General features: G+C 40.9%; 1 protein-coding gene and 1 long non-coding RNA gene across 14 annotated transcripts in view; one reads left to right on the top strand and one right to left on the bottom strand.

Moving 5' to 3' along the window:
- PAM (peptidylglycine alpha-amidating monooxygenase) overlaps positions 1-27,464 on the bottom strand; it is a 278,579-nt gene that overhangs the window by 91,054 nt on the left and 160,061 nt on the right. For all 11 annotated transcript variants that reach the window (XM_084780124.1, XM_084780128.1, XM_084780127.1 and 8 more), the window contains exons 5-7: positions 21,303-21,390; positions 9,433-9,518; positions 8,130-8,213 (exon numbers count right to left, since the gene is read on the bottom strand). In XM_084780124.1, the coding sequence (XP_084636250.1) occupies positions 8,130-8,213; positions 9,433-9,518; positions 21,303-21,390 (258 nt within the window). The remainder of the gene's footprint in view (positions 1-8,129; positions 8,214-9,432; positions 9,519-21,302; positions 21,391-27,464) is intronic.
- LOC311596548 overlaps positions 22,060-27,464 on the top strand; it is a 29,427-nt gene continuing 24,022 nt past the window's right edge. Inside the window, exons 1-2 of one of the 3 annotated variants that reach the window (XR_014778876.1) lie at positions 22,060-23,228; positions 25,400-25,576. This is a non-coding gene — a long non-coding RNA (uncharacterized lncRNA). Of the gene's footprint in view, positions 23,229-23,251; positions 23,594-25,399; positions 25,577-27,464 lie in introns of those variants that run through there. The other 2 variants (XR_014778877.1, XR_014778878.1) reach the window with 2 other exon arrangements.

Raw genomic sequence — 27,464 nt, 5'->3', positions numbered from 1 at the left:
GCCACAGAAGAATAGGAAGTAGGCAGTAAAGATGAGACTTGGTAGGATGGGGTCAGATGATAGGGGAGGAGGGCTCCCCTTTTCTGAGGATTAGGGGAGGGAGGGAGAGAGAGCACGAGGCAGGGAGGAGATGATGAAAGGGGGCTACAGTCTGGATGTAAAATGAACACATCAAAAAAAAAAAAACCTTCCTAAAGTATATGTGACTGAGACCCAGCAAGATTGTTCAGTGGGCGACAGTACATGCTGGTTTTACTTGAAGGCTCAGTTTGGTGCTCAGCATGTTGGGTGCCTCATAGCTGCCTGTAACTTCAGATACAGGGGACCTGATGCGCTCTGCCGGCTTCCAGAGGGATCTGTAATGATATGCTCCTAAAGACACACACACACACACACACACACACACACACACACACACACACACTCACACACACACACACACACACACACACACACACAAACATTATGTATTTTTAAAAATGAAATAAAGTAGGCAGGATCACGCAGTTTCCCAGCCCTCCCATCTATGGGCTTACATTACTATGCTTACTCTTTCATTTGCATGTATTTGTATTTGCCAGGAAATTACAAGAGGGCAGACTTTTCTCTCCGCCTCCATAGAATGCATTATTTGAAATGAAATAAGCGTAGCTGGTAACTGGACAACAAATGAAGGCACAGGGAATACAGAAAAGCAGGTAGACACCGTCTAATGCCCACTCACATGGCAAAACCCTACGCACAACCACAGAGCAAGAGTTACTGTTTAGTATGACACACCAAAATCATGAAGAGAAGTGGTGAGCGGGCAGGAAGATTTTGAGTTAACATTTATTGCCGTTATATCGGCCGCAGGTTGACACTTACAGTAGGCATCCAACACATCATGTCTAACTCCATAAAACACATCATATATTCTGTGGTGACATCTAGCCAGAGTCTTTGCTTACAATTTTATTATTTTAATTATGTGTACGTGTGCCTTTTTCTGTGTGGGTATGTGCGCATAAAACGGGTGCCCATGCAGGTCAGATGTTGCTGTACTTAGAATTGTAGGTGACTGTAAGCTCCCTGATATGGGTGCTGGGAGCTGTCCCATGGGGTCTCCTAAATGCTGAGCCATCTCTGTAGCTCCTAGCTAAAATGGTCTATGGTACTTAACAGGCTGAAGTGTTGGCTTTCTAGAAAATGCTGCTATTTAAAAATGGTCACACGGTGACACACTACAGCTTCCATGGCAATATTTTTTTAAAACAATTACTCATTTTTAATTTTATTTTGAGGGGGGAGGTTGCAAGGGTGTAGGGAAGATACGAAGAGACTGGGAGATGAGTGGGATTGGGGGACATGATGTGAAATTCAGAAAGAATTAATAAAAGGTCTTTTAAAATAGAAAAAAAAAAAAAAAAGATCATCCCCAAAGGCTCTCACCAAAGTTTGACGATCTGATTTTACTCATATAATTCAGAAATTTAGAAACTAAACTTTATTATTTTTTTTTAGCGTTCTCAACAATGAGAGTTAAAAAAAAAACCCTAAGATTTCTCCATTTAATTCATTTAATTTAGAATGCAGGTATTAGCTCATCTCAGGAAAACGAATCTTTACCTGTATACCAAAAAGCATGCTAAAATGCAGGAAACACAGGTGTATTTTGAGGGTTGTGATGGCGGTGTGGAAACAGGAAACAGCACACCACTGGAACACTTCTTACAATGTTGACTGACGTACGTGTGTGTGTGTGTGTGTGTGTGTGTGTGTGTGTGTGTGTGTGTGTGTGTGTGTTTTGTGTATATGTGTGTGTGTGTCTACGGGCATGCATCTGTGTGGTCTTTCTATTGCAGCAAGACCGTAGACAAGGGATGATTTTTGTGTCTCGGAAACTTTGCTGAAGTACAAAAGTTCTCTGACTGTTGAAACTTCAGTCAGTGAGTCCAATACACTTCTGACCTGGAAACTGACTCGATGCTCAACCCTAGTGACCCATGCCAGGGAGCCCTAGAAATGAGAGGCAGTTTTGACAATATTCCCCTGGGCTAAAATCCTGCAGAAAATAATTCAGTAACTCTGCGAAGAATCTCAGGAGAATTTTCTTTTCAGACCAAGACTTTGTTGAAAAACTAAAGACAAAAGAAAATGTTTTTCGGGAACACACTAGCTACTCGTTCTGTTGCTGTGACAAAAGGGAAATTTAAGGAGGAGAGGGCCTTTTTTTTTTTTTTGGGTTCAGAGTCCCTTGTGGGAGGATCATAGGAGCAGGGCTGCGAGGCAGCTGGCCACACTGTCTTCAGTCAGGAATGATGCTCTTGCTTCTTATTTTCTTCTTCATCCAGTCTAGGCCCAAACCCACAGAATGGGTGGTGCATACACAGCTAACATGGGTGTCCCACCTCAGTTAACAGAGTCTAGAAATCTTCTGACGGCATGCCTGGAGGCGTCTCCCAGAAGACTATCCCGTCAGGCTCATAATATTAGTCATAATGTAGGGAGGACAGAGGGACAGACGGAATCTCTCTTCCAATTATTCTCACTTCCTTAAAGATAGGGGGTTGGGTTTTGCTTTTTGTACAGTTGAACTGTAAATAATAAAAACTGCTCAGGGAACAGGGAACATCGCATCACTGGACCACTCCTTACAACACTGATGGACAGGAACATATATGTTCTGTGTCTAAACCCTAATGCCCTTGAAAAACAGTAAATATCCCTTTTTATATTGTGGACAGTTATAGCAAAAGATTCTGCTTAGGAGTATATGTTTATATGGGCAGTAATGAATACAGCTAATTCTGTGTGAGCCACTCACTGGGCCAATTCTATAGATGAAGACGGCAAAGAAATGCCTGCATACTGGGTAAAGGTAACAAACCTAGCATGGGCCATTATCAGGCCATCTGGATTTAGAGTCATTAAATGCTGAGCCAGGCTACTATCCACATAAAGCTATCATTTGCTATTAGACTATATGTAGTTTTCAATGGAATTTAATTTATAAATAATTAACCAGTATACATTTAATAAATCATTCTGATTGAATCTACTCCTCAACTTAAGGCCTTAATTGTTACTCACAAGGTTATTTTTAATTCATTGGTATAGAATTTTGTATATTGATGCAAAATAAGTTTAATTTTGATACATTGGTATAGAATTCAAATTTAAGATTATTCTTCACACACATTTTTTATATTTCTACTCTAATAGAATTATTGTAGCTATTTAATTCAGCTACAATACAAGGTTTACTTCCAATACTTTGAAAGTGCTATTGCAAGCCTCTTAGGATAATTAAGTAATACAAGTTAATTGTTAGTTGATGAAATCATGGTCATGTCAATTACTAGTCTATTTGTATCCCAAGAATATGCACCCTAGGTTTAACTGATAGATACGATTCTATAGATAGATAGGGTAAAATAATTAGATAAGGTCTTCAAAAACATCAAAGACCTACAGAATACGCCATTTAAAGATATTTTTACTATTTTAAAGATTCTCTGACAATAAGACAGGTTAACACTCAGCCTATCTCAAAGAAGATGATGAGCATCAGTGAACCTCCTTATGGAGATAGCTTCAAATGTGGCAAACAAGCCACTGAGCAAAATGTCCTTGTTTTTACCACAGACAGAATTCTGCCTAAAAATGGGCAAGCTTGGAGGCAGGCAGAGTTGATGGCCAAACCTGCCAAGACAAGGTAAGCAAGTCCTCAATAGTTCCTGATCACAAATATGTCTGTCAGATCTATTAGGCCAGAAGAAGGTGATGCTCCAACATTATAGAGAGTTTTGGGTACCTGTTCAGACAGCAAACTGTCTTTGTCATTTTTCTCACTTTGTGAGCTGCTAATCTGCACTTCCTGTCTACTCAGATAATTAATTTTATTCTTTTTCAAGTCTGATGGGGTTGAAGACCAGATAGTTTAGTTTTACAGCTAAGCTCAGTTGTTTAGGAGTTAAGACAATTTTAGATCTCGATAGATCTTTTAAGTTGACAGAGATGAGTATGATAGATGTTGATTTACATCCAGAATTTTAGACACACCAAAACTGAAAAGATGTCTTCGTCAAGGTTGCCAAATACAAATAGCCAAAACACTATGAATGGTAACAGTTTTATAATTCTTGGTTGTTTTGTGGTTCTTCTTGCTGTAGGCAGTTTATCGTATGTATGTGTAATAAAATAAATGTATATGTAAAAAAGAAAATCAATAACAAAGAAGAAAAAAGTAAATAAATCATTCTGGTTTTCCTAAGCCTCATCCTGCCTTCCTCTGGCCACCAGCTTACAGGATTTGTAACTTTTCTGCACCTCAAGCATGGGACTGTCCAGCATTACAGACTGAGACTATGATTCAAACAGCTCTGGAGGGAGTGTTCCCAGATCTCTTCTTGCCAGGGACATCCCTCTCTGAACACATCTTTTCTAATTACTTGCCACTCCTCCCAAATTTGGTAACATCATATCACCAAGAGTTTGGCACGCACAGGACTGTTTCGTTCTCACTTTTCTGGACACGCCTTTTACCCTTGTCTGGAATGATCTTCCCTCCTGAGCCTCAGACCCGGGAGCTCTAGGTTAGCTCTCAGAACCTAGCTCATTTCCACCTTCCAAGAAGCCTCCGCCTCAGGCTCACACCTGTCCTCCCAGGGTTGAGCTGTGTGCCCCTGCCTCTCTGCAGCCTCCACGAATGGCATGCTCGCCTATTACTTCCTGCACACACAATCCCGTGTTTGCACTAGTGCTAGGATAAGCTCTGGCTGGCAGCAAGGGCAGCACATCCTGCATCAGCGCAGGCCTGCCTGTGAGTGGCATGGTACTTGATAGAGCCAGGTGTTCTTGGGCGAAGCTTTTACAGCTTCACATCTGGTGTGGTTTATAAAACAAAGCAAACAAGCATATCATCTCACAGAACTCCCAGGCCATCTTCCTCCTCCTGCTAGAGACTAAAGTCCACCACTTGTCTGGCTTCAGGTCCTGCTTTCCGATTGTCCCCAGTCCCACAAGTTTAGGGAAGTCCTTTACCGTCATTGTGGGAGGTTTGTTTGTTTCTTAAAAAGTCATTTCTGCAAATGGAAACATGCTTACTCGCCTATGCCAAATAGCTCCCCCCTTTTTGGTAGGAAACGGAAATTTCCTGAGGAGTGTCACACTCCTTCTGATCCGCAACTTACATACATGAAATATCATCCCTAGTTTTTAAATCATATAGTTAAAATCTGCACTGGCATTGGTATCAAAGCAGTGACGTTTCATATTCATGTACTGTGTGCACAGTTATAGACACACAGCACACATTTTAATGCATTTTAATATAGAAGATGCTGTTTTCTCCTCTCCTAATGGCTTACAGAGAGAATTAAGAGATCCTGCACAGAACCCATTTCAACATAAAAGGCTCCTCAGGGAGCTCCCGGGGGCCTGAGCCCATGCGCAAGCATAGGAACTTGTTGTCAGCTGGTATGGTGGGAACGCAGAACTCTCACGGGCACATACTTAGGAGTAATGTGGAGATCCTACTTTTAGAATGAAAACAATGTTGTAAAGACACTGATGATCATTTCTTTACAAAAACGTAACACAACCCTTTCTTGTTTGTCAGCGCTCCTTTTTTCCGTCTTCCTTACGATCCTCCTAAACATACATGCACACATAAAGTATATATAGTCCATTTAAATGTTATTATTTACCTTTTTTTGCTGATTGTCTATTTTTCCATATTAACAGTTTTATTGGTACCTCACTGTGAATATGTAGCTCATTTAAAATAAAAAACCTCATCACCTAGAAAACTTTTACTACTAAATAATAAATTTTTACAAAATGAAAAGGCTGCTTTTCAAAACAGTATATTAGTTTATAAGGCCTTCCAAGCTATAGCAGGTTTACCCAAGTTTGGTAGTCTTGAGTTTTATAATTCAATTCCTATTCATCCCAAATTCAATAAAGGTAAAATGTCTCTTTCATTGTTTCAGTGGGATTTGATATTCTCTCGTGTGCTTACTTTATGTTCTATACCATGTAACAGGCAACTAATGGCACTGAATGAGTCATGAGAATGATTCTTTACACTTTTCTATAAGAGAAAGTGATATACTATTTTATGTTATAGTACACTCTGTGAATATTAATGGTAGGACACTTTCTACTTTTATGTAGCCTCTCTGGGAAAAACTAGTCTAGAAAAGAGAAAAGTCACTACATGAAATTTCTTATCTGTCTCTTACAGTAAAAATAATAATATACTTATATATTAAAATATCAGTATATTATTACCCTAATATTAAACATGAACTATAAAAAATGAACTCATCAGTAAGAAATTAAATTGTTAAAGCGTTGTGTTTTGCTAACATCAGTGCCTATCATCCATTTTCTCTGAGACATAAGCCAGCCTCTGTCAGGAGTTCTAGAAAATCTATGAGGAATTACGTTGACAGCAAAGTTCACTGTCTCACTAAGGGATGGAGAATCTGGTTTGCGTGTGCGTGGGTGTGCTCAGCTGGTCCGGCTATGGGACTAGGGGTGGCCAGCTTGCCATTCCCAAGACAAGACTCCGTCAGGGTTTCGCAGGCAGCATTCCACAGCAAACGGTTTCTGGCCTTGTTCCTCAAGCACAAACATCATTTTATTCCATTGCTTTCAGTAAAACCTTTTCTCAGCAATCTCCACTGCTGGCAATTTACGATTAAGTTCTGGTGCAGAGATGGAAAACTATTTTGTTATAACTGGAATTCTTTTTTTTTTTAATATAATATTTGTAAGTTGGGGTCATACACTGGTCTGCAGGTTCTTGCTTAGCTGATGCTGTGTCTAATGAAAAGTTTTCCGTCACATAAAATTATTCCTCTCGATGTACTTTTCCAGAGGAGGATAAGGTAGTGCTCCAATGCTGGGAGTGGAGAATCTACGAAGTCTCGCCACCGCAAGAGGCTCTCTCAGGAAAAGCTCTATGGCAGTGGCTGCCAATTTGTGGGTCGCAACCCCTTTGGGGGAGTTGAGTGACCTTTCACAGGGGTCATGTATAGATATCCTGCATATCAGATATTTGCATTACAATTCATAACAGTAAAATTACAGTTATGAAGTAGCAATGGAAGTGATTTTATAGCTGGGGGTCACCCCAACACGGGGAACTGTATTACAGGGTTGAAGCCTTAGGAAGGTTGAGAAAGACTGTCATAGAGTGTATTTCATAGGTACAGACAGACACCTGACTCTGGGACTTGTAACTGGATGGAAATCAAATGTGTTAAGGAGGATATGTGTGACATCAGTTATGACACATAGCATATTATAGAATTCTGGAGGAAGGTGTATGTCAGCGCAGGACAGGAAGGAAAGTGGCCAATAAGCCAAAGAGAACTCTGTTCCTGTGGAGCCAAGGGCATGAAATCAAAACCTAGTTGGAATGTGGCCACAGGCCGCAGAGCTTATAAGAAGCACAAATTTTGGTTGCCTTGGAGACAGGGTCCACTCATGGTGTTGATGGTTCTGTAAGAGGAGAAGGGGCACTTAAATGAACTGCACGGTGATGACAGGTAGAGAGACTAGTGGAGGAGTATTTGGTGTGTTAAGCAGTGGCTGAGATCTGTGCCTTGGTGCAGTGGACAATGGAGGCATGACCACAACGATGGGTGTGAATTATACATGAAACACAGCAGGTGCAGGACAGCTGGAGACCTCCTGGGTATTGCAGAACCTGCAGATGCCCTTGTATCCTGCTCACAGTAAATTCAATAAGCCTAATGATATTGACTAGTATGAGTGACACTTCTGATAGGCATAGACACAAGCAGATAAGACAACACATTGAAAAACAGAAAGAAAAAAGAAAGAAAGAAAAAGAAGAAGAAGAAGAAGAAGAAGAAGAAGAAGAAGAAGAAGAAGAAGAAGAAGAAGAAGAAGAAGAAAGAAAGCACAGTGGGACGGAAGTTTGCACTGTAGAGGTAACTTTAAAAAAAAAAGCCTTTCCTTCAGTAGTTGTGGATTAAAGCAGCTAAAGGCAGTTATCCCTGCTGGGCAGAGTGCATGCGTTATTCTTCACTTTATTACACAGATAATGGCATGCCTAGGTTAGGTAATAAAGTATTGGACATTTTTCTCCATCCCAACATTTCAAAACTTACCTCGAAAAGCACTAATATCCCCATAGTGAACTTGAAGGACAAAGTATTTACTTCCAGTTTCTCCTCCAACTCTGAATCCAACACCTAAATAGTTATGAAACAAGGTAAACTGGCATTACAGAAATTTATGCTTAAATGAGTTATAGTGGTAATTTTAGCCAGCTGGTCATGAAATACGCAGGAAATAAAATAACTTATACCATATAAAACTAACATACAGATGATAAAAGAAACTGCAAAGGCCATAATGTTTAACCAGAACACTCATAGTTTCCAACTTAGAACCAGAATGGGCCCTGGTCTTTTAGCAGAACAGATTACTCATTCTGAAAGAACAGTGCAACACAATTCTGTCCCTGTTGACCATGTAACAGACTCAGCAAATGATTCTATTTTTGTTTAATAAATATCCATAAAAATACATCTTCTAAGTAATTATAGGAGACAGACTCCTAGGAGTATACTAGGGTAACTACTTCTCTTCCCATATGACAACATGGTTTTCAAAAGTGACATAGAGGAAACCGGTTGCCAACTAGGTCACAAAGCCCAGGTGTCTGGGAATGGCCTTACTGGCTGGCTATACGGAGTTTGTTACTGATGCGTTTACAATATACAGACATACTGTTCACAGGCTGAGAAAAATGTATCTGCTCTCAAAACATCAGACCTTCTACGGTGTTTAGGCCTATTGATTGGTACATAGCCACCTGCAGAGACAATTCTCAGGCTGATTTGAAGCAAGGCAAAGTAGAGTTCAGTTAGTGATGAAATCATGAGCTATGGAGAGGATCTGAAAGCCATCTTTGTACCACAGCCCACACACTCCACAACAGATTCATACATCTTCCTAAATACTCTGAAGCATTTAGGCAAGAAGAGAGATGGCAGTCCACTCAGACATTGGAAACCATCAACAGTTTTCAGGCAAAGTCAGAAAGCCAGCTGGGTTTGGCATTACATTAAATACCTAGGTTCCAGGACTTAAAATATTATTGCTGCTGAAACAGCAATTTGCTTACTATGTGGGGCTCTCTCGGCTCATGAAATGGTCCTACTGACAAGGGCTGATGCGCCTCAGGCCACAGGTGGCTTGAAGTATCCTTGATTATTTTATAATGACCCAAACTGTTGTGAGGGCAAACTTCTTACCAATGAGGAGAGACACCCTTTCAGTATAGGTGACTCTGGCACTTCTAGTGAGAAACTGCAACATGGGACACTGGCAACACTCTCTTAGAAAAGACCATTAATAAGCAGATGAATGCTAGTTAGACCATCTGAGACACTTCAGATGATTTACCTTTAGGGAGCCGGGTCGGCGGAGCATTTCTTGCCCAGGCATACAGAATATTGGCTTTATCTGTACAGGTTCCTTCATCACAAAACCTGGAAAAAAAAAGAGAAGAGAAAAGAAAAGAAAAAGAGCTATAATGAGTACTTAGGTAGTGAAATATATTAACTGCTCCATATCTGGGCAGGGAAAGTCAGATGTGTCAATAGATATTTATTGGATTGTTAGGCTTAATAACCTAAGGAAGTCTGGAGCAATTGCTGCAAGGAAAAAGCACCTGAAGAGGGAGTTGAAACAATCCCGCATTGTGGCTCTACAGCCTACACTTGGATACACTGCTGTGTGAAATGTACTCTATGCGATCAGGTGGACACCAAATCATAACTCCAAACATTGCACTGTGTAAGCCAAGGCTAATGCTGACAAGAACGTCATCCATGTGTGACCTTCAGGGTTCGGTGGGGTGATGCTGCCAATTCATTCTTGACCTTATCAACAAATATGTGTGGTCAGAAGGAAAAACATAATATGTGTACACACATTAGACCTTTGACTACACACACACACACACACACACACACACACACACACACACACACCTTTTAAAAGACTGTAAACACTGGCTTGCATTTATAAATCATTTCATGGGGTACAAGCACTACTTAAGTCTTTCTGACTTAGTGTTTTTGCAGGGATATTTGCCTCGTACTATTATTCTGTAAATCAAATGAAATATAAGAGGGAAGCTCTTTATTAATCAAGGCACTATGTGTTGTAATGCACTATTTAATAAAACATTTTCTGTAAAGAATTACCTGCTGAGGATGAGATGTATGACGACACACAGTCTGCCTTGGGTTCCACCCCTGGACCACCTCCAACAGCTGGGATTCTTGAGTGTGGTCATCAGCCTTTGAAAAGCCCAGTAGCTCATAGGTGGGAACTCCTTTGACAGGGCTACGGTAGTGAGGCATGTATGCACAGTAACTCATATACTAATTGGTATACTAATTTGGCAGGCCAAATTTAATATATGATAAGCTGATGGCAGATCATACTGCTTCCAACATACTATAACTCCCAGTTTGTCCTGTTGTTGAATTGGATTTGTTTAAAACCTGGCCAGGATACATTTTTTTATACTGCTTTTATGTCTGTGTTTTGGAAAATTGGGGCCAAACTAGGTCAGAGGCAGGAAATAAAATTGATCATAAAGGTTGAAAACTATCAAGCACACGGACAAATGCAGCTTCTTTGGCAGTAGCTGGTTCACAGAGGGGAAAATTCGCACTGCCTGTGGTCTGGAGAGATTGCAAAGGCAGACGCCACGGCTTCTCAAACAGGTTAGGGGCTCAGTCTACAGACCTGGAAGTGCATAGGTTGAGTAACTGTGTACACAGAAACACCAGTGAGCCCACCTCTCCTTCAAGCTCAGAGGCAGGAAATCTTGTCACAGACAGGAACGGGGGTAGAAAAATGGAAGTCAGTATAGACAGTGCTATTCTCTTTCAGAATTAGGAAAGAGGGACCCAGCACCAGGGGGTCCCAAATGTTATGCTTAGAAAATGTTCTTACTTCTATAAATTAGGCTGCAGAGAGACCGTGTAATGTGCATTGTAAAACACATCAAGCAGTTGTTTCTTACTGTTCCTGTCAAGTGCCATACACTAAAGATGAAGGATCATCACCATGTGAGAACTGCATTTTGGAACAAAGTCTGTGACATCCTCATGCCAAATGTGTTAAAGGGCTGAGGGTATTGGAAGAGGCCCAAAAGTCTAAACATTTTCTTGGCTTCTTTGTCAGATGTGATGGACTTCCTATCTTACTTCTTGTAAGCTATGAAAACTTACATCTCTGGGTGGCAATTTTCATACCTTTCAACAAGGATCATAAATGTACAAGTGTCAGTGTCAGTGTGATGACACTGTTAAGATAATTGTTTTCTGCGACATGGAAGTCAGTTTTCCATGTATGACTATGCAGAAGCAGATGAACACAAAGCAGAGAACGTCGGTTTAGTAAATATTTCTATGCTATACATTTCTGCCATTTGCTGGCTCTAAATGTTTCAGACGCTTCCCCCAAATGAAACTGAAGTATTGTAGCAGAGGACATAAGACCCCTTATGATCTGGAACCTTATATTTCCAGAGACGACGCCTCTGTTCAAGCCACAGTGCTGTCCATTCCTCATTTCTCTTGTTTCCACTGTTATCGCTGTCTGGGAGAATCCTTCCTAACTCTCTGCTTGATAGTACGCAGTCAACCTCAAGGCTGCGTGTCAGTTGTCCTCCCCAGGGAAGCTTCCTCTGACCCCATCACCAATCCCCTTCCTTAACTGTAGCACAGTCCCAGACTCAGCCTCCTCATCTGTCTTGTCAGCCAGATTGGGGGCTCCCAAGGTTTGAGGTGATTCTGCCTGGCCCCTGGCACTTAGCAATAGGTGGCGCACTTTGATTCTTTCACTTTACACATTGGGATGCTTAAATAGCCCAGTTGACTGGGGTATTGCACTGTCACATGTGAAATAAGAAGTAAAAATTTAAGATAAATAGGGTGAAAGAGGGAGGGAGGGGGAACTGGAAGATACAAGTGAGGTGATAACAATCGGGATGTAATCTGAATAAATTATTCAAAAAAAAAAACCCAACCCAACCCAACCCAAACCATTTACGATAAAAGCAAAATATAAACACCGACGCATTTGAATCATTGCACGCCCGGCTTCTCCTCACTGTCTTAGGAATGCCACAAATGGGCTGCACTTTGAGACGGAGTTGCTCAGTCCCAGTGTGTCACACAACTAAGCCACAGTTCAGGGCTCTGGCCATTAATCACACCTCCATCATAACCCATGACACTGATTTACAGGCAGAGAATATCATAGGAAGAAACTGTTAGTTCCCGATGCAATTTGTACATGCAGTTCCAAAATCAAATTTCAGGTGGAATCACAAAGTCAAACAATTTCACATTTTATGTTTCTCAGGTCTGATAGAACAACAACTTCAGAAACAGATCTTGGGACTACAGAGACAACCAAGTGGTTAAGAACACTCGCTGCTCTTCCAGAAAACCTAAGTTTGGTTCCTAGCACCCGCATTGGGTTCACAACCACCCACAATTCTAGCTCCAAGGCACTTGATAAGTCTTCTGGCTTCCATGGGCACCTACACAATACACACACACACACACACACACACACACACACACACACACACTTTTAAAAAAAAAGGCATAGCTTGTGGCTGTAGAAATGGCTCAGTGGTTAAGAGTACTGACTGTTTTTCAAAGGACCTGTAGGTGTTCCCAGCACCTACATGGCTGTTCACAAATAAATGTAACTCTACTTCCAGAGGGTCTGACACCCTCTTCTGGCTTCTGTGGGTATTACACACAGGTCGTGCCTACATAAAATACTTGTTTTTAAATCCTGGTTTAGTTAAAACAACTTTCACATATCTACTTAAAAATCTGTATTAAATACCTGACCAAATTATGATGACTCACAGAAAGATACCAAGGTACTGAAAATAATCTTTAACGTAATGAGTGTGAGAACTAAATAAGAAAGTAAAATGAGAGGTCAAGAGAGATGGATTTTGATGGTTACATGACTGAGTGGCACAAAACAGCCTCACATTATGTTAAAACATGGCGTTGATAGTTCAAAGAGCAGGGCAACAATTAACACTTGAAATTAAGATGCTCTTGGATCCTTGGACTGTCCCTAGGGAAGTCTTTCACCTCCCATCCACAGGGAAACCTTTTGGATGGCACGGATATTTTATGATTGTGCCAAGCATTGAAGAGAGCGAGCCTGTCGTGTTGAATTATCTGTATGAGTGACTGTTAAAGCAAGCTCTGGTCATGTGTGTTGAAGGCTATCTGAAATCTAAGGTTGCTTAGGCGAGACGGGTAATAAGACCTCATCATTTCTTTTGGCTAAAATAATAAAACCCAAATTGTCAGGCCATGGAGCTAAATCTGTGATGGTTTGTATGAGCTGTCAATTTGACAGGATATGGAGTCGCCTAGGAAACCGTTTCCAGGCATAGCCCTGTAGGTTTATTCAGCTGCTGGGCATGCTTGTGAGGGACTGCCTTAAGCAGGTGAATGGATGTAGTAAGATTCCTCTTAACTGTCATTGGTACCACATCTTGGGGGGAGGGGACCCTCGATCATGTATTAGACAGATAAACTGAGCTGAGCCCTAGCGTTCAGCACTCTCTGCTTCTGACTGGAGATGTGATGTGACCAGGTGCTTCAGGCTCCTGCTGCCTTCACGCCCCTGCCATGTGGACGTCTGCTTGGCCTGTGAGTTGAAATAAAACCTCTTCCCTTGAGTTGCTTCTGTAAGAGAATTTTATTACAGAAACAGGAAAAGAAAATAATACAGGTAGGCCTTAAATTCCAACTATAATGCATTAGATACCTAGCAACCATAGCCAGAAAATCAACAAGGCTAGAGGCTTTTTGTTTTGTGAAACACAACATAATAAATGTCACGGGTGGGATATTGTCAGCTTTCAAAACTGCACTGCTCTGAGTTAAATATCCAAATATCATTAACTGCTTTACAACCTATGGACTATTTCTGTCAATTCGGATTACTCTGTGAACTTGAGTGCGGCAGGTACGCAGCCTTACAGTGATTTGAAGGACACCTTATTAGGAAGCTAAATAAGAACGGTAGCAGCTTGATAAACAGCATCATAGCAACTACCCCTGACAACTCCTCACCCCAGTGAGAATGGCAATAAAGTCTATGAGCACAGAGGGTGCGCAGCTCAAGCTTGCCTTCCGAACAAAGCCATCTCTTCTAAGGAGGCAGCACAGCAAGCACGTTATGTAGCTCTCAGGGCTTCCTCTCTCACAGCCATTAAGGCAGGTTAGAAGCCCTGCCTAATGGGTAAAGAAACACCAATACAGGGTAAGCTGGCTAAGTAATGCCTGTGACAATTACTAAGGCAAAATCGGAACCCAAGGTACTTAATTGTGTTTTACGGCATAACGTTGCTGCTTTGTTTGACTTGGATGCTACTCTTGTAAGGAAAGATAACCAAAATCATACAATATGTTTTGTTTAAAAATATTTTGTGTGTGTGTGTGTGTGTGTGTGTGTGTGTGTGTGTGTGTGTGTGTGCAGGTGTTCTTCTGTGTTGATGTTGAAGAAACTGTCTGGTCCTCTGGAACTGGAGCTACTGACAGTTGCAAGCTGCCACGTGCATGCTAGGCATTGAACCTGGATCCTCTGGAAGAACATCTAGTGTTCTTAACTGCTGAACCACCTCTCTTGCCCACCCAAGCCTCAAGCCCCTTGTGTGTAGTGGTTTTTTTGTGGAAACTACCGAAATCTTTACAAGCATGTCACTAGTAACCAGATAGATGCTAAGGAGCACCTACCATCAACTCCAAAGCACACAACGAAAATTTTTAACCAGGGTCGTAATCATTGCTGAATCAGTTAGAGCACATACCAACTGCGTTTTAACCTGTGGATATATGTGGCCTCTCCTAATATGACTCAGTTACAATATGAAGCTAAAACAAAGGAAGTGATGGGTTGAGGCTGCAGCTCAGTTGGTAGATTTCTTACCTGGCTTATAAGAGGGCAAGGGTCTTATCCCTAACACAATATAAGCAAGACTATGTGGTTTAACCCTAGCACTCAAGACATAGAGTCAAGAATCAGGGTAAGGTCAGCAAGGAGGGGAGACTTTTGCAAATGCATAACGAATAAAGGGAAAAGGAAGGCAGTTAATTCAAGTCCATCAAAAAGCTGTGACAGAACACTGCACTTAAATGCCCATCATATAGTGTGTAAAATGAAGGGCCGTACGGGTTTTGGGGGATTGCAACTTTTTGTTATGCTGAGAAAGATGTCCTATTTGTTGGATTTTTATTTTTAAGTTTCTTATGGCAGGAGAAACAGAGAAAGTACAGCCGAGAACGTTTTTTAATGTTGCTATGGAGTGTGCGATGATGACTCTCCAGGATGCAGAAAAGCTGCAAAAGGCAGGATGCGCAAACCCTGCTTTCAGACAATCAGTATGATCAGGGCAAGCAGCAAAGCTGTGGCTTTATCTAGGAAATGTCATCACTAAGATGAAAAGCCATTTAAATGAGTAACCAGGCGAGTGTGCTACAAACAGGCCTACATAGGCTCCAGCTACGTTTTTTTTTTTTTCTTTCCTCTCATCAGCATCTATAACCCTGTGTAGAGAGTGGCATTTAAAAAGACACAGCAGGTGGTTAATAAATAGATGCAGTTGAAAGGGATTTAAGCTAATTCTTCAGAGGACAGGGAAGCACTCTACTGCTTTGGCTTGGGAACGATGCTAAGTTAGAACAGCTGGATAAGGCCTCCTTTAGCCAGCTGGGACTCTCCTTTAAAAAAAAAAAAAACATCAAACAACTTGTAGAAGCCCTCTTTGATTTTTAGATGAGCGGGTCATAAGTATAACTTAGGAATAGTTTTAAAATAAAAAATTAATTATAAGAGCTAAAAATAGTTTTAGCTTTGCACAGACAACCATACTAAAGCACAAGGCTGGACACAAATTTAAAAGCCCACTAACTCTAACAGACTAATACTTAGGCTTCCCCCTCCACCCCCCAGTTTTTATTATTCTATATTTATATTTATATAATATTCTATATTATAAATTATAAATATTTATAATTTAACTGATACATTAATAACATAAAAACGTTCATATTAGTGGAGTACCATGCAATATTTGATGTCTAAGTTGGCTTACACTTATGTATGCCCCTGAACATTCAAAGCGTTGATCAAACTTTTGAAACAAGCCCTTTCTTTGTCTTCTAAAAGTATGTGCCATGCAATTACTATCCACAGTCACAGTCTCTGCATTAGGACCCCGATTTAGCCAATGTTTTGAAGACAAAAAAATCTCAGCCTAACTTGTTCTTTTTTATTTGAATTTTTTAATTCTTAATTTAATAACTTTACATCCCAATTGTAGCCCGCTCCCTCATCGCCTCCAGTCCCTCCTCCCCTCCCTCATCCCCCTCCCCTACTCCTCAGAAAGGGGGAGCCCTCCTCCCCTATCGTCTGACCCCCACCCTATCAAGTCTCCCCTGGACTGCCTGCATCCTCTTGCTCTGAGGCTTGGCAAGGCCACCCCACCAGGGGGAAAGGATCAATGAGTGGGCACCAGAGTCCATGTCAGAGGCAGCCTCTACTCCCCTGATTATGAGACCCACAAGGAGACTGTGCTGCCTACCTACTACTACATCTGAGCTGGGGGCCTAGGTCCTCACCATGCATGGTCCTTGGTTGGTGCATCAGTCTCTGCAGGGCCCCGCCCCAGGGCCCAATTTTGTTGGCTCCATTGGTTTCCCTTGGAGCTCCTGTCCCCTCCAGGTCTTTGTATCCCCCCATTGTTCCAAGGCTCTGTGTGCTCCACACCAAAGTGTGACTGTGAGTCTCAGCTTCTGCTTCTACCCCTTGCTGGATGGAGTCCTTTAGAGGACCTCTGTGGTAGGCTCCTGACTGTTCAATTCTCTTCAGCTGCTTCCGGTGTCTATTCTATTTGCCCTTCGGAATGAGAATTAAGCATGCTCCCTAGGGCCCTCCTTGTTTCTTAGCTTCCTTAGGTCTGTATACAAATGCTCTATCTGCATGTACACCTGCAGGCCAGAAGAAGGCATCAGATCATACTATAGATGGTTGTGAGCCGCCATGTGGTTGCTGTGAGTTGAACTCACAACCTCTGCAAGGGCAGCCAGTGCTCTTAACTGCTGAACCATTTCTCCAGCCCTTTAGCCTAAGTTATTTAAGTACCACATTCTGCACTCAACAGAACAGAAAGTGTAGAACCCTATAAGCATATATTAAAAAAATTAAACTACTACTACTAATAATATAATTAATAATAATAATAATAATAATAATAATAATAATAATAATAATAATAATAAGCACTATAGGGCACAGAGTTGGCTTGACAGTTAAGAGGACTCTCTGCTTCTACAAAGGAGTTTGGTTCCTTTTACACCCATGGCAGCTCATAGGCCTCCATAAACTACTTTCTTCTGGCTTTGTGGGCCCCATGCATGAGCATGCTATACAAACATGCATTTGATGAACACAGGCACACCACATAAAATAAAAATAGATAAATCTTTAAAAAATAGTACTTCAAAACTACTACTTTGCATGCCAAATAATTTATCCAAATAAAAATTGTGAATTTTAATCTTGACACCTTCAGTGAATAACTACTTATTGATTAAAATACTGTATAAGTGAAGATACAGTAACACATTCGTGGAACAGAACAATGCAAATTTTATTTTCCAAGATGTACCTATTTGCTAGTTATTAGGAGAGGTATATACATGTAAATTCAGTAGTATTTACAACCTATATTTTCTTTTTTATCTTTAAAAGAGGGGCTAGAGATTGCCAAGTAACAGAGCACTTGCTTATGCTCAAAGTCAGCCAACAGATCTGCTGTGCATAAGTGTTGGTGCTCACAGATAGTCCAACAAATCATACAATTGCCATCTTTGCTCCCATCTTCACCGTTGGTCTCTAGATTTGGCTAATCATCTCCTGCTTTAACAGGCACTGACAAAAGGTATTAGACTACGTCTGACAGGTACCGCTACCTTCCTTACATGGGTCATCAGAGAGGCTGCTCCGGCAGCTGGTCCCTATTTGCATCCTCCAGTGGTATGCTAATTTGGAATTGAGCATCAGGCCCACTCGAACTATAAAGAGACCACCCCACAGTATATTAAAAGGTTTGCATCGATGTATGCAATTTAAGTGCACATGCATATAATTAACTAGACACATTAACAGTGTGAGCTGCTAATTTGGAATGAGACACAAAAGACTAGAATGTGTGTGGAAGAGAGAAACCTTTAAAATTAAAATGACTACATAATGAAAACTGCTTCATGCTGTGTCTACTATTTTCATGTAAACTTAATATAACTGTAAATATATTTTAATGAACAGTAGAAAGAGGCAATTACAAAGAGCCAAGGAGGGCAGCTCCACAGTGAAACACCAGAGCAGCTCTTTGCCTCCGTATTAAAAGTGCTGCCTGAAGACAGAGGGTGAATTACAACTTCATAATTTTAGAAAAAAAAATGCTTTCTATATTAAAGACACATGCCTTTTTGCCAATGAGCTGGCAATAAAAACAAAACTGCATGTGAAAAAGGCACTGAAGAAGGAAGGACAGAACAGGATCCCACTAGCCAACAGGAAACAGGAAATCCAAGCTTGACTGGTTAAAAAAAAAAATCTTACTATGTGTTATGACTTTGTTAAAATATATTTGTGCTCCCTGAAGTGTTTCCTAGAGCATAAATGAGTTATCGATATCATTACACGTTAAAAATCAGTACAGATGTCACACTAAAAAAATATGTGAGAGTTGGGGAGTTTATTTAAATGCTGTCTATTTTGGGAGACTTGAATACTAGACTTGAAACTTAAAATGAATGTGATAAAACTTGTCACTCACGTTTCAGAACAAAGCTACAGGCCTTTTGACACTGACTTGGGTGGGAGGAAAAGGAGGCAAAGGCTGGGAAAACATGCACAGACACTAGTCCTGTGCGTGCAAAGCAGTGGGGTGGGAGGGAGAACGTCCTCTGGTCCAGCCCCAAAAGTGCCATGAATTCCAATTTTTAAAAGAGAGGGATGGAGCCTGCCAAGTCCTGGAGAGAAAATAATCTATGTTAACTCTAACTGTGAAGTCCAAACGAGGAAGGCAGTTTTACGTAGTGCACGTCTCCTACTTTGCATATTGAACAGCTCCTGTCTCTACTTTCAAATGTTAAACGAAGGCTTTGGGCTTAGCTAAGAGAAGATGAATAATAGCATCAATTATTTTCCTTGTTTTATGGCCACACAGTCAATTATTACAAATCTATAGATCAAATGGAAATGCGGGCTACCAGGCAGATATTTTCAATTACATTTAAAATGATACGGATTCAGTGTTACACAAAATTCTAATTACTCCATGGTGCCTCACACTGACAAAGCACAGGAGACAGGTGCTTGAGGTGAGTCACCCTCTGAACGCGTCTCCAGCCTCTTGTAGTCACGCCTTCCTGAGTTGACTCATAGAAGTGTGCAGTGCATACTTACAGAATTATGGAACAGTAGCATAAAGGGGGTTTATGATTGACCCAGCATAAATCTAAACATCAATAAACCTAATAAGTTAAGTAGTCTCCGCAGGGCATCCAGCCATGGGTTTGCTGCTTTTTCACTTTTTTTTTCCTGTTGTCTTTCAAATACTAATTTTAGCAGAACAGACACAGACATCATCACACAATTCCACATTCACTGGTATTTTCTTAGAAGCACCCCCCCAAAACCTGGAAATCTTTGGCAGTATACTTTATATATAAAGTTTCTACAAAAAGAAAGCTTCAATACAGCATATTTAAGAATGCCAAAAAATACTTAACGTGCCAAAATAATGTGATTGTTTTGATATTCCTTTGCTATGAAGACAGCAAACAGAACTTTCATCTTATATAGTTTTTTTTTTTTTTAAGCAGTTAGGATCGTCAGAGCATTTTAAGCGCTGTTGTGTTATTTAGCATTCCTCCCAGGCCATGAGAAGCCAAAGCACATATAAAGAGCTTGCATTCCTTCTTCTAGCTATTTAATCACTCTGATCTAAAAGTCTACATTGCTAGTTGCAGAAGGAATATTATTAAAGCATATGAAATATAGGGGTGTGATTTGTTGACAACATTCAGAAAAGACTGTCAAAAAATAATCTTTTAATGGAGAATTTTACTTACAAAAATTTATGAAAGAGATAAAACAATAGTGTTGATATCAAAGGGTATTAAGTGTGACTTGCTGATTCCATTTTTATATAAACCTAGTCACGTGCGTTTGGTTCCTCTGTGATATGCCCATTACATTAAATGACTTAAGCCTATTAACAAATGCTTTGATGGCACTTGGTCCATGGAGATTTCCACTAATTGCCTCATGCTTTTCACAGTTTCAAAAACATATTATAATTGTTTATTATAAAAATTACTAGAAAGCAGTTGCTGCAAACCTCACATCAGATTAGTGAAAATTAGGGTACACTGAGAAAGGGCTATCCGTCTACACGATTAGGTGGGAACAGGGTATCAGCACAAACCGCTTCTCAGTGCATAATAAAACACGGCAGTCACTCTGGACTGAGAGTATGTAATCCTGATTCTGCCTGTCCATGAAAATAGGAGGCTTCGGATGCACTGATATTTTCAGATTTCACAGATCTTCGATATCACTGAAGAACAAAATGAAAAGGAAAACTCAAGACATAACTATAGCAGACGTTTCTGGGGTAGAAGACATATTTACCGTAGAACTAACTTCCCCCACATCATCTACTGCCATTCTACAATAGGCGTTTAATAATGGTTTATTGATTAACCATGGCACGATAGAAAGCCCAACAAAAGGATTAAAATCATCCCTGCCAGCTGATCCCTTGAATAAGTTAGCAAACCTGAACTTGTGGCTTCTTGTCTGTGAAACTTGGATAAGAACCCTTGCTTTTCAGAGACATCAGGATAAATGAAATTTTATCTACAGATTACCTCACATAGCATACGGGACCAAAGAATCATCAATGCACAGATCTGCCATGCTTTTGGGGTGGAAAATTAAACTTACAGGCTTTTTATGAACACTTAATCAATGACAAAGATTGACACTGAACAGTGGGCTAAATAATTATGCTAATTACATGATGTCAATGAACAGTGTTAGCTGCCTATTAATCAACTGTAAAATCCTTACACAAATACACTTGGTACTTGTGAAAAGCACAGGTATTCTACTAGGAGCCCATCAGTCCTTACCAGTAACTTCCAGTAGACGAAGGCATATTACATCCAAAGAGTAGCATATGGTGGACAGTGTCCATGCTGGCACGAGGCTTGAAGTCAACTGTCAAGAGAAAATGATACACAAATGTGAATATAGTGTGTATGTGTGTGTGTGTGTGTGTGTGTGTGTGTGTGTGTGTGTCAATGTTACAAGGGACTAGGTCTTTAAAAAGCTACATAAAAAAAAGATGCTCTGATGACAAAATGCCCTGATATTTGACATTCTTTAAGATGAGTATAAGTTAATAATTTGATTTAGGAATATAGTAAACTATTGCATATTAAAAGATAAATAATAAAGGCTAGTGAAAACTGCTATTAACACACACACACACATTTAAAAATGGACTGCCCCTTTTAATGTGGCGAGTGCATTATGTGGGTATAATGTGAAAGCTCCAGGCTATTTATTCACAGTATACTTCCTTTCCACTTTCAGCAGAGTGCTGTGTACCAGAAAACATTGCACAATGGTGCAGTAAAGTGGAAGTCACAGTGAGGAGTCAAAACATGAGCAAGAGGATTCACAACATATCTACATCACCTTAAATAAGAATAGCAGTCATTGCGCACAGCCAGTACACACACACACACACACACACACACACACACACACACACACACACAGATATTTCCCCCACAAACACAAATATATGTGTGAAGGTTATCTTTATAAAAATGGAAGTGGAATTCTATTGTAGGTGAACCGTAGGCTAGAATGGCACTAGAAAAGGTATTTCTCCTTTTCTCCCCAAAGTCAGCAGTGGAAGATACTACAATAAGCGAAAAAAACCCAATGCAGAACACAGATGTACATTTCACAGCTGTACTAGTAATGGTTCACATTGAGCTCTGTTTGGCTCCCTTTCATGGATGACATTTTTGTCCCCTTTTGTCCTCACTGAACGTGCTACCTGTGATATTTATGTGTCACCAGTTTATATTTTTAAAAAAAAATCTAAGTTGTCTAATATCAACTGTGTCTTAAGGCAAATTTGTCCACTTTTATCTGGCTCCTAGACAAAAATGGTAAAGCATTACTTGTTGCTAACACACATGCTAAGTCATGAGTATTATCAAATAAAAACCATTCTATATCAAATTGTGGCACAGGACTTGTAGGGCACGGCAGGTCAGAAGGTACAGAGTACGTACTCTCTGCTACCCTGACTTACCATTTTCACGGGAAACCATAGCCTTTCATTTACTGCACTGAAAATAAGAGTCTAAAGCGTAAGTGCCACCACTTAAAAAGCTAACAAAGAGGACGCCTGGAACACGGGCTTACTATAACCTGAGGCTCTGTTTTCTCAAACAAAGAATACAGTGGAGCTTCAGGAGACTGAAGCTGCTTTGGAAGCAAAGAATAAATTGAAAGCGACAACAGCTCATAATCCACAGAAACTCATTATTTGTTAGAAAAGAAATGGAAGAGGGAAAAGGCTGTGAGTGCAGCCTGGCTGTGACATCTGCCACCCCATGGACGGCTAAGGCTGATTAGGCTGATCTGGCTGGCTGGGTGTGTGTCCTTTTCCTCCCTCACTGCTCCAGAAGCTACATGATCCCACGAGAAAGAACTTCCCTGAATAGAAAGGACCAGTCTTTGGTCAAGGGTAAACAAGTAACTGCACCCTTGCTAGAACCTTCTAACGAGTGCTCAAGGTCTATTTTTATTTTTATTTATGTGCGTCTGTGTGACTACATGCCATGCATTTTTAATTGCCTACAAGGTCAGTAGAGGGTGTGAGATGCCCTGGAACTGGAGTTACGGGTGCTTGTAAACTGCCCATCGTGGATGCTGAGAACGGAACTCAGATAATTCGAAAGAACAAGGCGTGCTCTTCGCTGCTCACCCATTTCTCCAGGCCCTACTTGGTTCTTATCTGCCCATCAAACAACGTAAGTGTGAAAAATCTGTGACTGGCATTCAAGAGGCTGACTCTGGGCTCTTGTTTAACCTTTGATTTCAACCCCTTAGATTATCTACCATTGAATCAATGCTAGAATTTGAGTGTGACTCTTGGAGGCGGGGGTGGAGGGAGAGAGAGAGAACATTCCATTCGGGAGTCATTCACAGATTACGTGTGGAGCTGTGGGATGACCAGAAGTAGGAACCTTGGAGAGGGCTCAGGACAGAGGGACAGAGAAAGCCCTGAGCTGTCAGGGGGCCTTTGGAGAACATCAGTTGGATTGTTTTATATTAATTAATGCTGTGAAGCTGCTGCGGAGAAACAAAGTAAAAACCCGTTCTTGGAAAAAAACAGGTGAGCCATCGGTGGTTTTTAAAAGGAGATTCAGGCGAGAGGGGTCATTCGTGAAGGCAAGGATGAGCCATGTCTTACCTTTTACAAGGAAAGAAAGATTAAGCATATCTAGGTGTCTGCTTAGACCCCAGGACCTTTTGACATCCTCTGTGCAGTAAAAGGGAAATTCCCTAATCATCTATTTTTTAAAAACCCACTTTCTTAAGTACTGTTAAGTATTGTTTTACATCAAACCTTTACTAGATATGACTTTGAATTTTCTTCTGAAATGAGAAAAATCCATCATGAAGCAGTGGCAAGAGAAGATTTCACAGTTCCCACTCATAAGAACTATTGTAAAATAAATACCCCTAATCTTCCTCTTATTTAAAAAAATTTATTTATGTAATTTATTCAGATCATATCTCAATTGCTATCCCCTCATTTGTATCTTCCCATTCACCCTCCCTCTCTCTTTCACCCTATTCCCCTCCCCTAGATCTGTGACAAAAGGGGACCTTGTGTCCCACCCCCCCCCTAACCCCCATGATAAGATCATAGCCTATCAGGTCTCTTCCTGGTAGCCTGCTTACGCTTCCTCTGAGTGCCACCAGGTCTCCACATCAAGGAGAAGTGGTCAAATAGAGGGCACCAGAGTTCATGTCCGAGTCAGTCCCTGCTCTCCACATTCTTGATTCATATATCCACCCAGACTCAAGATGTAATTTAAATGCTAAAGAAATTATAGGTACAAGGTGAAAACATGATGCTAGCCATCTCTTTTCATATCCTAATGAAAAAATGTATCTAAGTATTTTAATAATTATATCTCACAGTACAGTTCATTGCAAACTTAAATGAAAAATACCTCCAGAAAAAAAAAAGCCCCCCAAAGTCATATTGAAATGTAAATCTAAAGCAAATACCGGATGACTTACAATAAGGCAGTGCTGAGAAAATTCCATTTAAATTCGATAAATATGCAAAGAGAGTTTGACAGGCTCATTTCCTGGGCTGTTTTGATTCCTACTTCCTATAGAAATACTGAGGTTCCACCCTGTAACTAGGATTAAAGTACACTGAGCGGAAGCCATTCACGCAGTTTTGGAGATCTCAACCCAATGTGAAACAAAATTTATAAAAATAAAATCATATCTTAAAAGAAATCGCTCCTTTCCCTCTATTCCTCTGATGTGCTGTCATATGCCTAAGGAAGAAAAGGATCCCAGGGAACAGGAGGCGGGAGGTAATAATAAAAAGTGTCCTGTGAGTGTTCTCTTGAGGCAGGGAGAATAAACAAAGCCTTGGAAGGGTGGCAGATCGCTTAGAGCACAACCTTGAGAGAGTGTGAGGGGGCATTACAGCAGAAGAGGGAGCAACTGCCGCCAGTCTCCCAGGTGGGCAGGAAGATAGCAGCGGCTTACTTGGAAACGATGCTGTATCTGAGCAGGGAAAATTGTATCCGTAAAGCCCTGGGAACTAAATGCTTTTGAAGGAAAAACGGCTGGAGAAACAGCAACTCAGACACGTCAATGAAAGGAAAGAGGTGACAGTGAAAGGCACAGGTTGGAGGACCCCCCTAGAGGGCAATGTCACCCAAAATGAAAGACAACAGTGTGTGGGAAGAACGCAAGAAGAAAGACAGACAACGAGTTCTATTTCTGGAGCTCTAAGCAAAGGCTGTTCTAACTGCATGAAGTTCAAGGGATGTATGGCCTCCTTTGCCTAGCATCAGACTATTACCAGGGACACGCGGGTTTCTAGGACTGTGATCAGGGAGAATTTGTCACTGACCACGTGGTTCTCTCTCTGTATTTCCTTTCCAAGTGGATCTCCGGGTCTAGGGCTACATATGTCAAACTGGATGCGTCAAACACGTGATGTGGAAAGACTGTGGAGAGCACACTCAGGCTGGTGGAGGAACCAGCGACCCGGAAGATATCCAGGTGCATGCGAGCAGCACTGCTACAAATGGAAGGGGCTACACAGCCCTGTTTGGTTAAGGTACGGATTAGAGGGAAACTGACTTGACTACAACCTATGGAACACACGTGCACACGTGCACACGTGCCTGTGCCTGTGTGAAACTTCTGAGATACCTGTTCTTCACTGTTTCTACTTCTTCCCCATAGGATGATTCTGTATAAAGAAAGGGGTTTCTTTAGTATACTATGGCTATTACCAGATGCTGTCAGCTCATTTTCTTCAATGGTACTTTGCAGCCTGCGTTATGCTTCAGAATTACTTATGAAGTTTGTTAATGTAGGCTTGGGTTTTAGCCCAGTGCCTATCAGGTGATCCTAATTTCAGCAACACTTTTAGTAGCTGAATATATTCTACTGTGGTTGCATACTCATGTTTTGACTAACTACTATTAGTAAATTTTAGATTTACTTGATCTTTTAACTTTACAGAGTAAGATAAGGTTTCTCTGAAAATAAAATTTAAAAATAAAAACTGAGATTTGTCTAGTTGCCCTACTGAGAGATGCCTAAAGCTTTATTATGCTAGACCACGTCATGTCCTTGATGAGCTGTAGCCAGCACACACATGGAGTGGGTTTTGACCAAATCTGTATCTATGATAAAGAGCACGCATTTTAGAGGTTGCTCAGCAGCCCAAGGAAATCTGCTAAGCCTGACAAACTTAGTCTGATTCCTAACTCCAGGTGCTAAAAGGAGAATTCCCAGAAGTTGTCCTCTGACCTCTACACCTGCCCTATGGCATCTGTCCCCTCAAAAAGGCTTTTAAAACATTAAAATGATTTACTGTATTAATATTTTAGTGATTCAAACCATATTCAATAGAACTGGGGAAGTTTATAGCCTAAGAAACTGAATGAAATATTATTGGGGGAAAAAAAGCCCTCAGTTCTTAGTATTACTCCCTTAAGCATTTCTTCATCCCCACAAAATAAAGATTATACTTCAAAACTGCTGAAGGAGCTGAAGACTGTAATTTAAATGTAGGACATGATGAACCTAATGTTCAGTTGAGAAAAAAATCCAGCTGTAAAGATCTCAGCACGATGGTCCACTGGCAGCATGTGAGAAGCCGAGCATACCCTGCCCTCTTCTACCAGCTGCCCCACGACACAGGGCAACGCTGCACTGCGGGACCTTCTTCTGCCTGAAGATTTTTAAACAGTAAGCTTAATAGACAGCTGCCGTTACTCTTACCAAATCCAACAATGATGCACGATTTATAACGAATCTGTAACATAGTTTATGAGGGCTGCTGTTGGAGGATTAGTGAAGAAACATTGCACATCCATTGCAAATGGAATAATCCTGATGAACGGAAAAAAAAAAAGAAATTTCAGCATTTAAAAGGAACTACACTTCCAGATGACAGGCCTTTTAAAACTGTCTTTAACGATGGTAGCAGAAGGAGCTAAAGAATCAATAAATGGATTTTATCAGCCAAGCTGTGAGACACAAAACGGTATAGGCATTATGATCTACTTTTGTATGTTATTCCTCTAGTGGTCGCAGATTCGTTTCCTAAAGAATGAAACCTATATTTCTGCTCTGGCCTTTTGAGGCCATTCGTAATATTGGGCCAATTCCTACCTCAGATTTCAGCACGCTAAACACCCTATACACCCTCGCCACTCCATAAGACAACTCTCCTTCCCAGCAATACACCTGCCAACATTTGCTGGGTGGTACCCTTGCCAGACACACCTTTACTTCTCATTAAAAACCACTGTAAGTAAGGACTCTCTTCCTCACCGATAGGTGCATCTTGGAGAGAGCACTGTAGCAACCCATCCCTCATCACGCTGCCAGAACATGGTCAGGCTGGGACTTGAAGGTAGTGGTCTAGTTGCAACTTACTTTTAACTACTTGGATATTTTTGCTCGTAGCTGTGCTCAGTGAGTTCCTCGGT

Source organism: Acomys minous, assembly GCF_964271855.1.
Source record: "Acomys minous genome assembly, chromosome: 4".
NCBI lineage: Eukaryota > Metazoa > Chordata > Mammalia > Rodentia > Muridae > Acomys > Acomys minous.
Note: the sequence above shows the minus strand (reverse complement) of the source record. Positions and strands in the feature narration are given on the sequence as shown.